Source organism: Elephantulus edwardii, unplaced genomic scaffold, assembly GCF_000299155.1.
Source record: "Elephantulus edwardii isolate Elephantulus edwardi_28Jun2011 unplaced genomic scaffold, EleEdw1.0 scaffold00337, whole genome shotgun sequence".
In the NCBI taxonomy this organism is placed as follows: domain Eukaryota; kingdom Metazoa; phylum Chordata; class Mammalia; order Macroscelidea; family Macroscelididae; genus Elephantulus; species Elephantulus edwardii.
This window is the reverse complement of record NW_006400087.1, coordinates 1,506,864-1,518,559: the sequence shown is the minus strand read 5'-3', so window position 1 is coordinate 1,518,559 and position 11,696 is coordinate 1,506,864. Positions and strand designations below refer to the sequence as shown.

The 11,696-nt window shown below is 39.9% G+C and overlaps 1 protein-coding gene across 1 annotated transcript in view; it reads right to left on the bottom strand.

Annotated features, from left to right (window-relative positions):
* DDC (dopa decarboxylase (aromatic L-amino acid decarboxylase)) overlaps window positions 1-11,696 on the bottom strand; it is a 156,429-nt gene that overhangs the window by 123,065 nt on the left and 21,668 nt on the right. Inside the window, exons 2-3 of the mRNA XM_006901601.1 lie at window positions 10,394-10,507; window positions 8,716-8,835 (exon numbers count right to left, since the gene is read on the bottom strand). Of these exons, the coding sequence (XP_006901663.1) occupies window positions 8,716-8,835; window positions 10,394-10,507 (234 nt within the window). The remainder of the gene's footprint in view (window positions 1-8,715; window positions 8,836-10,393; window positions 10,508-11,696) is intronic.

The window sequence follows — 11,696 nt, the reverse complement described above, 5'->3', positions numbered from 1 at the left end:
GGTAATCGGGATGGGTGTGTCAGAGGCAATGAGACTGGCACAGGATAGAGCACGGTTTAGGGCTGTTGTACATAGGGTCGCTATGAATTGCAAACGCCTCGACGGCACATAACAACAACAACAACTCTCAAATTGAGAATGAGCAAATGATAAAAGGAATTAAGCAGGTAGACTAACCATTATTGTTGTTATGTGCCATCGAGTTGATTACAACCCATAGTGACCGTTTGCACAATAACTCTAAACCCTGCTCTATCTCTAATACACCTACCCCCGTTGCTCCAGTTATTGTGTCAATCCATCTCTTCAGGGTCTTCTTCTCCTGTCCCATCCCTCACCCTTCCAAGCATGATATCCTTCACCAAAGACTGGTCCCTCCTGAGTACATGCCCAAAGTATGAGAGGATAGAGGTTTAAAACTCTTGTCTCCAAAGAGAAATTTCACTTCACCCTGTCTAGGATAGACCTGTTTGATCTCTTCGCTGTCCATACTATTCTCCAGCCCCATAACTCAAAGACTTGTCTGTTATCCTTGGTCATTGTCCAGCTGTCTGATACACAGCAAGTAATTGTGAAGACCATGGCCTGGATCAGGTGCACCTTAGTCTCCAGACAACATCATTGCTCTTCAGTACTCTGGAGCGGTCCCTGACAGCACATTTCCCTAATGCAATTTGTCTTTGATTTCCTGACTGCTCGTGCTAAGAGCAATCTTTCTCCATCTATCATGATGCTGCCAATTGGCCCAGTTGTGAGATTAGAAAAGGATATTATAGTTGTTAGAGAATCAGTAAAAAGGAGCAGAACCCCTCCATGTGAGAGATTAATACAATTGTCATAACAAGGAACTGAAACAGAGCAAAGAATATGAAGATGAAGTTGGACAGTGATTTTTGTTTATTTCTTTTTCTGTAACACATTAGATTGCCAAGGATTGGAGCTGATTTTAAAATAACTGACAAACACAATAGCAGTCCACAGGGAGTTTGGATGCTAACTCAAAGGTAGTGCCTTTCTGGAGGTGCAAATCCAACAGCAATTCTGAGAAATATGGGCAATATCTTCTCAGGTGATTTAAAGCCTCACAAAACCTCCTTTAAGGTTGGGTATGAAATGATCCTGCTATCACAGCAATGAGTTTCAGATAAATGAGAGATTAATAGGATTTTAGAGTTTTTCAGAGGAATATAAAATCAATTAAGTAGAAATGCTTACCTCTATTATTAACAATCTTATCCTTCCTTCATCGATCCTAACATCTTTTCTTTATTTTATCATTTCATTACTTTTCTTTTTAAAAATTAATCTAAAAATAATCTTGATGAAGCAGAAGTTGAATATAAGAGAAATAGATTTACTTATATTTCCATTATTATAATTCGTAGACTCAAGTAATTCACCCCTAAAATGAGCACCATTTTTCTTTTTATTATTTAATATTGGTTTGTATATGTTGTGTTTCATTCATATATACTGTGTTTCACACATTCCTTCATTCACATTTTGTTTCATACTAACATTCCCATACACTATATTTTGTAAAATTAATCGTCATTGATCTATACACACTATTACCCTGTCTATTCAGGTTCACACTAGATCTATCTAAATTCCTTCAGGCTCACTCTCTGCCCACAAAATTCTGCAACCCCATGATTTCCCCCTCTTCCTCATGCTCGGTACCCCTTGCCCCCTTCCATTTCCTCTTCTGGACTTTAATCCATATCTTACTAGTTATCCTTCCATTTTGAAAATAATGGTCATATGCACTATTTGACCTTATAAGACTGAGCTTAAAAAAAAAAAGAGCACTATTGTCACCTGGTATCCAAGGGGAATTGGTTCAAGACTCCTATGGATACCCAAATCCTTATGTACATGTATCTGATTTGGAGGAAGTGCAACCAGGATTCTCCTTAGAGACAAGGATGATAAAACTTCACATACTTCGGGTATGTTGTCACAAGAGATCAGTCCTTGGAAAAGGACGTCATACTGGGAAAGATGCAGGGTCAGAGAAAGAGAGGAAGATTCCAACAAGATGGATTGATACAGTGGCTGTAACAATGGTTTCAAGCACAACAGAGATGGTGAGAATGGTGAAGGATAGGGCAAGTTTCAGGTCTGTTGTTCATGGAGTTGGTATGAGTTATAGTTAACTAGAAGGCATCTAACAACAATACATATACAAAATATATAAAACAGTATATTCATTTTGAACTGCTAGCCTTTGGGATAGTGAGCACTGATGGCCTAGTGGCAAGAAGCTGTGCTGCAATTCTGATGGCATGTAGTTCGAATCCACCAGCTGCTTCATGGGAGAAGGATAGGCAACTTCCTCCAGCGTGATAAACTGCCTCTGAAAATCCACTGGCGGATCAGCTATGGGTTAGTTCCAACTTGATGGTACAGAAGTACAACCCTTGGGATAGCAGGTATTACACCAACAGGGCCTTTTATCAAAATGATGTGGAAGCAGCCCAGGTGGCTTAGTCTACCAACTGGAAATTAAAATCCATCAGTGGGTGACTCTTTCACCATATTTTTTGTTTAAGTTTTGAATTTTCATTTGGTTTGAGTTTCGAATCATACTGTTTTTCATATACTAATTCATAGACTTTTAAATTCCAACTTTAAATACAGTAGACTAATGATTAATTCATTACAATGTCTAATTAAACCCTTTCTTTGGAATGGGAACAAATACAGATCTCTTCAGTCAGTTGGCCAGGTGGCCCTCCAGATTTCTTGGCACAACTTAGTGAGCACATCCAGAGCAGTGTCTGCTTGTTAAAATATGTCAGGTGGTATGCCATCAATTCCTGGATTATTGTTTTTTTGCCAATTCTTTCAGAGCTGCTTGAACTACCTTCATCACCATAGGCTCTTGCTCATACATTGTTTCATGAAATTCTTCTGTGTCAGTCAATTCCTTTTGATGCAGTGACTCTGTATAATTCTTAGATCCTTTTTTAAAGTTTTATGGATCATTTAATTTTCTGGCCAAAGCATCCTTAAGTATTGCAACTTGAGGCTTGAATTTGTTCTTAAATTACTTCAGCTTAAGCAATACTGAGGAAGTTTGGCTCTTTTGAAATTTTAAGTTTTGCCCTTTGAAATCTTCTGTTCAGCTCCTTAATTTTCCCCCTTTGCTTTGGATTCTTGGTAATCTAGTGCAATATTAAGAGTCTCATCTGACATCCTTCTTGGTCTTCTCTTCCTCCTCTGCCTTTTTAATGATCTTTTGCATTCTTCCTGGATAATATTCTTGATATCCACCCACAGCTCATCTGGTCTTTGCTCATTGGTGTTCATAGCCTCAAACCTGTTCCTGAGATGGTTTTGAAATTCAAGTGGGAAATTGACTTAAGGTCAAATTTTGATTTCTGTAGATTTGATTTCATTTTCATCAACTTCAGCTTGAATTTGCATATGAGTAGTTAGTGGTCTGTCTCATAGTTAGCACCTGGCCTAGTTTTTATAGCTGAAGAGTCTGAGGCTTTGCCTGACATACTTTGGGTGTGTTGCAAGGAGGGACCAGTCCTTAGAGAGGGATATCATGCTTGGAAGTGTGGAGGGACAGAGAAAGAGAGAAGACCATTAATGAGATGGATTGATTCAGTGACTGGAGTAATGAGGGTAGGTGTGTCAAAGACAGTAAAGTTGGCACAGGATAGAGCAGGTTTCAGGGCTGTTGTACATAGGGTTGTTATGCGTCATAAGCCACTTGAAGGCACATAACAACAAAACAATTGAGCCCATTTAAAGTTCCTTAATGAGGAATAACTTCCATCATTTAATGGCCTTCTTCACCAAGTATTTTCTACCCAAGTTTGGTTCAATCAATAGATGTTGAACCTGTAGACCCATTGATTTTACTCAGGCCATATCTGAATTTGTGAAGAGTTTATAATTTTTTAAACATTGTTTAAAATTTTAAACATGAAACATATAATTAAAAAAAAATTAAACATATAATTTTTCAAACTGTCTTAGACTGGGTTGGAGATAACTTTGCTGGCTGAGCTAAAGCAGCTAGTAAATCTTGTAATTCTTCTCACAAGCCCTCTTCCCTCTTGTGTCCTAGTCCCCAGCACAGTCTGTCTTACATGGATTGGTCCTGACTTATCCATTCTAAATGAGAATTTGACATGTAGAGCTTTTTGTAAAGAAACAGCTCTTTCTTGTCTCACTTTTAGCATTCTCATGTACCTGTGATTGCAGTGTCCCTACCTGAACCATATTGTTAAGTGCCATTGGGCTGGTTTCACGATATTGACCCTATGAACAATAGAAGGAAACCCTGCCTAATTCTGTGCCATCTTCATAATTTCTGCTTAAAGCTTGAAAATACAAACATCATACCCCTTGTGCAACTTCCAAATGAAAATTTTTAGCATCACCACATCAAGGCTTTAGGACTTTCCCTTTGGACTCTGCTTGTGTTGAAAGACAATTCTACTCCTTCAGCCATAGCAAGTGATTTGAAAAGAGAAAGCTAAGTGGCAGTGGAGCTTCCAGAAGCCCTCACCACATCCAGTATGTTGGCAGACTCCAGTATGAAGTATGATTTTGTCTGAAACAGATCTTTGTTTAGAGAAGCTGGGAGAGTGATTGCTCCAGGCTAAGCAGCAGTAATGATACCTTTGCTTTATTGCAGGCAAATGAAGGTTGCCATGGCAAGCAGGCTAGGGCTGGTGGGGGAGGGAGACAGAAGGAAGCACTAAGGAAAGGATCCTGGGATTACTGATGCTGAAGCTGACCTTTGGGTTTTTCAAGTGTCATCCCACATGCTGTGAGAAACAGCTTTTTCCCCATAAGAGCTCTTCAATCCAATTACAAGACAATTTTCACAGACAATGTTTGTCCACATTTACAGTGATATTTTACCATTTGATTCAGATGGCTCCTGCTCAGCACAATCATTGTGCTGACACCTGGGGCTGTCATTACAGTCCAGAGGGATCGATAATTCAGACTGGCTCAATGTCCACTCATCTGCCACCAAACCTGGTGCCCTTCAGGGTCCCACAGATTATAGAAAATCAGCCTGTCTGCTGAGAAGAGCGAGATTTCTGCCATAAATTTAGCCATAATTGCTTGTTTTTGTCCTGCAAAAACTGACTGTTTTCCTGAAAGGGAAAGTTTGGACATCCCGAAAGGGGGGAAAATGTCAGGATTGTTCCTATCCAAATGCAAAGACTTCTGTTGCTCCCTAAAAATTAGAATTACCTTTGTTGTTGTTGTTGTTTACCATAGAGTTGGTCATAGGTGATCCTTGGTGGGTTTTCAGAGGCAGTTAATCGCATGGGAGGAGATTGTACATCCTTCTCCCATGAAGCAGCTGTTGGCAAGAAGCCACAGTAATTTAGCACTTTACCTCCTGGTAGTGTGCACACTTCTAGACATTTTAATGGAAGTAGATGGTGAAAGATAAGCTGGTGTACACTTTCCAGCCCAGCTTTCACTCTTACTCACTTGACTTGTAGTTTAACTGTGTCCTCATCTGGGAAAAAGATGGCTGATTATGCAATCTTCATATTTATTTTGAGACTCAAATGTGAAGAATGCATAAGAAATTACCTAAAATAGCTTAAAGTACGAGTTCAGTAAAATGTACCTATTCTCAATCAGATTGGTTTGACACAGTGTCTGCAGCAACTGGCTTGAGTGTGTCACAGATTGTTAAGATGGCACAGGATAGGACAGTGTTCAGATTCAGTTATTCATAGAGTCTCTGTGAGTCTTGCTTGACTCAGCGGCACCTAACAACAACAATAGTAACATTATTATAGAAGAAATAACCTGAGATTGTGGAGTGTTTATAAAAGTCTTTGAGAAGTACCTATAGAGGATTGGTTGGCCATCTGGAAAGATATAAATAGGATATTGTTTTAGATGTAAGGTCCAATAACCAGAAATATTATTTATTTTTGCTTAATTTTTTTTTGTGGAGGGTTTAAAGATTATTGAAGTTTACCTTAAGGGATTTTTCAAATATAATAAGAATGAAAAATTTAATATAAGCATCTTACATTTATATAAATTTTGATTCATCATAGGTCATAGAAAATTATGCAGTTGTAATATGCTAAAGAATAATCAAGAAATAGGAGATACTTGCAATAAAAGAAAATGTGCTTGGATTGAAGCGTCTCAATTTGTTTACATATATTTGTATAAAAATAACACTTAAACAAAGGGTATCCCCAAAATATCCCTGTATTTTTTTCATTAGTTGCAATGAACACTCTGTTTCCTAAGTTAAAAAGGGACAATAATTACTTTAAGTGGAAAAGGTAAACTAAAACTAATACTGAAGTAGGTAAATTAGCTGTGAAGGAAAAAAATGGAAAGAGTATTGTAGGGGACAAAGCATGATAAATACTCTCCCCTCTAGAAGAAAAATATGACATTTTTAAGAAGGGAAAAGAACAAAATAAAAACAAGATAAATAACAAAATATGTAGAAATTATAGAAGAAATAGACAACCTGTAGAAAATTGGATTCCAGGGGGAAAGATAAATGGGATGGAACTATAAAAATAACCAAGATATAATAGAAGAAAAGTTTCCTAAGATGAAGAAAGAGTTATAAACGAGTAGTTTCCCAAACAGTAGAGTTTAAAGTTAATGGGACACATGGAAACAAACCAATAATGATAAAATGCATAGAGTTACTGCATAAGGAAAAGTAAGCAACTCACAAGTCTCCCTGCATAATGTCTTAGCTGACCCTAATGACCTGAATGAATCAAATAGGATTCAAAACAAAATATTTCTTCTCATTGCACCATGTTCCTCTTTCCCCTATGCTGCTGGTTCCTTTCTCTGGCAATACCCAGGCTTTGTTTTAATCAGAGAAAGATAAACAGTGTCCTTTGGGAAGTAAAAGACTATTGTAATATAGAATTGCCTAGTGGCCTAGTCCCTAGGGTGTTGCATTTCTAATTCACCAGCCCTTCCATAGGACAAAGAAGGACAATTTACTTCCATTATAATTTATAGCCCCAGAAACCTGATGGTTGATATGAGTCAAAATTGATGGTAGTGAGAAAGATTGTAATATTTGGAAAGTTTTCCTGACCATCACCAAAATGAAATGTGGCTGAATGGCATTTACCGGTGTAGCAGCCTTCCTCTCTAAGCCTGGAGTGCATCTATGAGGCTGGGACTATGTAATTTTTTACAAGAAGGCTGCCTATATTGATGTGTTGGTCACAGTGAAGTCACCATCAGTCATCACAGATTAGATCTATGTATCAAGTTGTAGCCAACCTCAACATTATAATGATGTAAAATGTATGTTTGATTATAGACCCCTGGATTCATCCAAGACCTCTAGTAGTAGAGGCTAGGAAACTGCACAGTGTAAGAGTTCCTTCTGTGACTCTGTGAATACTGTGTGTGGTCAACAGAATAACATCCCATCTTCTCCTCAACAATATCAAGAAAACAAAATTTCTCACCACTGGACCAATAGTCAACATCATGATAGAGAAAAAAAATTGAAGTTGTCAATAATTTCACATTACTTGGAAACACAATCAATATCCATTGTACCTGATGAAAATGTGTCGCCAAGGAACTCTTAAGCATGCCAGTTATTGTTGTTAGGTGCTGTCACGTATAACCCATAGTGACCTTATGACGAACTGATCTGAACCCTGTCCTCTCCTGTGTCATCCTCATTATCTCTGATATTTGAGTAATTGCCGCAGTAACTCTATCAATCTACCTGTTCGAGGGTCTCCCTCTCCTTTGCCATCCCTCCACCTTTCTAAGGATGATGTCACTTTCCAAGGAACAGCCTTTCCTAGCAACATGCTCAATGCAAGATGAATCTTTATCATCTTTGCCTCCAAAGAGCAGTCTGGGTGTACTTTCTTTAAGACATATCTGCTTGCCCTTTTAGTAATTTGTAAGCTGTTAAGTACTCTTTTCCAACACCACAGTTTAAAGGAATCATTATCTTTTTTTGTTATTCTTACACATTGTCCAGCTCTTAGCAGCATAGCAAAGTATTGAAAAACCTGTGGGCTGAATCAGATGCACCTTAGTACTAAAACTGACATCATTGCTCCAAATAATTTGGAGAGGTCCCTGACAGCAGACTTTCCCAGTGTAATACATCTCTTGATTGCTTGACTGCTGGTAACAAGGGTGTTCATTGTGAATCCATGTAAGATGAAATTGTTAATAATTTCAGTCTTTTTTCCATCTATCATGATGCTTGTTGCCTATCAGCCCAGTGCTTAGAATTTTTTATTTTCTTGAAATTAAGATGCACTTTCTCTCAAAGGCTGTATTCTTTAATATTCTTTGAGCTTCCTTAGCTGTAAAAGGGTGTATGGAAACAACCCCTCACTCACTCTATTGCAAAAATGAAGTGATTGTTCATCCACAGGGCCTTGAGGAAGACAATGAAAACATGGTGCTATTTGTATTATGACACAGCTGCTGTGTGGTAGTCACCCCATTATCTGACATAAATAAGGCGTGAAGTGAGTGGCAGCTCTGGAACACAAATCCAGATCTCCCTGACACCCACATCACCACCTTCACTGTAGCCTGGTTTTATGGCACAGTTCTTACTCATTCTCCAGAAGAAATGAAAGCAATAATACAGAGGTCTCTCTCCCCATTTTCAGCAGTGGTCCCTTTCTGGAGCTTCCAGGAGTCTGCCTGCTCCCAACTCTACTTCCCCATCCTCACCTGGATCACACCACCTCCATCCCCCGCACTGCCAGCCAAGAATGCCTCAGGTAGCTGCAGCATCTTCCCCAGCCAGTCCATCATCACGGTCTCCAGTTCTGTGCATGCTGGGCTTGCAGCCTGAGGGGAGGGAGCGAAGACATGAACCCCACTGCTGCCTGATCATCCTGACAGCTGTTGATAACAGTACCCCATTGGTGGTAACTGGGCTGAGTGCTGTCTGCAGAGGATATGCTTTCCCTCTCCTCATTTAGGGAACCAGGAACAATCTTCCAGACAGTAGATAAGTCACTAGAGCATAAGGAGTCAGGCTGTGACAAGCTTTGCACAATCGTGCTGGCCTCTCTTTGCTGTAAAGACCCCACTGTCCTCACCTCTCTTCTCTGCAAACTTGGGTCATGTGAAGGGAGAAGTGGATGTCTGTGAATATATTTCCCTTTCCTATTCATTATTCACCATAGACTTAAAATCCCACTGAAGTCACCAATCTCAGATACTACTCAAATGAAATAAGACTCAAGGCTGTTACAAGTTTGTGAGTAGTCACAAGGTACAGTTGTTGGTCACTCCCTGTCTGGAACAAAGAGAGAAGAAAAACACAGCTACAGTGAAACAATAGGCCCACAGAACTAACAGGCCACATGAATCTCAACTTCCATGTCCCTATGACCAGAGCTAAGGATGGCTGGCTACCACCACCAGTCACTCTAAATGGAGTCACGGTAGAAGGTCCATATAGAATGGGGGAAAATGTGGAGTGAAACTAAAAGCCAAAAAGCATGGTCAGACTTGCTGATCAAAAGAGGATGGTGGAGCCCAAAGACAATGGACACCCTTGAAGCTGAGAACAAACCTCTTAGCAACATAGATAGGCTTTCAAGATGACCAGTAACACCAAGAAGGCACTTACTTTCTAGAACAATCAGCTCACACTTGGAAAGCAGCATCTTTGCTCTCTGGTTGACCCTGACTGACAGTGACCTCAGGTGCAGAGAGCTGCTCCACAAAGTTTCTGTGGTGTGCTCTTCACAGGAACAGGTAACTAGGCCTTTCTTTTGTCACTCCATTAGGTGAGTTCGAACCACCAACTTTTAAATTACATGTATAAGGCAAAAAGCTTGTGTCAGCCAGGAGCCAAAAAGCTTGTGTCAGCCAGGAGCCAAGTGCTTCTGAAAACTACCACTGATTACTGTGAACAGTGAGTTTTAGTTAATGGTATGGGTCCACATAGCTCATCAACGGTAACAAATGCTCTCCAGAAATACAAAAGGCCAGTTATAGGAGATCAGTATGTATGGGTAATTGGGATACATGGGAGAGCTCTGGACTTTTGTACAATATTATGTAAATCTGAAATTGGGTTTTAAAGTGTCTTACTATTAAAATAGGGAATCTGTAGTATTGGATTTTGGTTGCTAAGACCTTTTGGAAAGATCTTTCTCTCTCTGTTATATTCCTCTATTCCAGGTTTCTATTCTTTTTAAAGGTACTTTCTTAGGAGCTGAATCCATATTTTCTCTCTGCACCAGAGGGCCCTCCTGCCCACAGGGCTTACTTCTAGCCACTCATAGCCTAAGTAGTGAGAGGTTGGAAGAAAAACGTGTCTTATTCTCTAAGCACGCCCCTCACCACCACTGCTGCATCCAACTCACCCTGTCCTTGCCACCTCAGAACTCACCCAAGAGAAGCCGATGCAGCCAATGGCCCCACACAGCATGTCCGCAAGCATGGCCGGGTATGAGCTGGCCGTGGGGAAATAGGCAAAGAAATGGGGGCTGTGCCAGTGAGTCACCTGTCAAGAAGATGCATAGGTTACTCAGCCTTGCCAGAGGGTAGCCCTGACATTCCATGCCTCTGCTGCATGACTTGTCACCATACCTCCTACATTTCACTGAAATGAAAGAAATTTATTTCACACATCCATTATTCACATCTGTTCACTTATTCCTTTGAGTAAGTTGACTGACTCGTTATGGTTTATTCTGAGGGTTTTTTTGGGGCTCAGTTCAGGCCAACTAGCCTTTCAGGCATATCAGAAATGATACTTGAGGCCAGTAGACCTTTTATAGGTCTTTAACTTGTTTTAAGATCAGAAGGGGAAAAAGGAACTTCTAGGTTGAAGAAAAAAGTGTACATAATGTTAATATAACCATCTATCTGCCCACACTTTTTAAAATTTTATTTTATTATTTTGTGTGTGTACTGTCAAATAAGATCTGACTGGTACGGAAGAAGATTGCCCCTCCTTCTCCAGCAGAGCATCTGGTGGATTTGAACCGCCCACACTTCTGTGAAACATAACCTCTTTATGTCTATGCTGTCAGAGACCAGGAAAGCCAGCACACAACCACAAATAAGCCTTTCTCAATACTTAATTTCCCATGGTCTCTCTGTCTAGTTCCCTTCCTCTGCCTCCATAATCTGGAGAGGAATAAGTAGTTCTTGATGGAGGACACGTGAGTTTTCCCTTCCCAGTCTAATTGATGCTGTAATGACACCTTAGGTAGACATTCCTTCTCTCTTCCTGCAGATAAGGCACTAACTGGTTTACTGGAAATCACATGACTGGCAAGTGACAGAGTAGGCATGCCACAGGTCCTTTACTCAGTAGCCTGTACCCTGTTATCTAACTCAGTGAGTACAGAGGGGTGATTATTAAGCCAAAGCAGCAAAGTAGGCAAAGGGAAGGATACATTTTTCTCCCTTCTCCTCTGGATCGCTTTGTGTCTCCCAAACATTCCACTAGATGTTGGGCAGCTTAAAGGCTCTTCCCTCACCTCAATCTCCTCACAGTCCTTGAATTAGGCTCTCAATATTTGTTACACAGAATGCTATTTGGTGGTTTTTCATAAATATCTACCTTTTCAACTTTTTTTTCCTCTTTTTTTAAATTTAGGTTGTTTATTTTTCATTTCAATGAACATCTACAGAGATTTTGGGATTCCATTCATTAACTGTTGCACCCTTCTCCCCGCACAAAC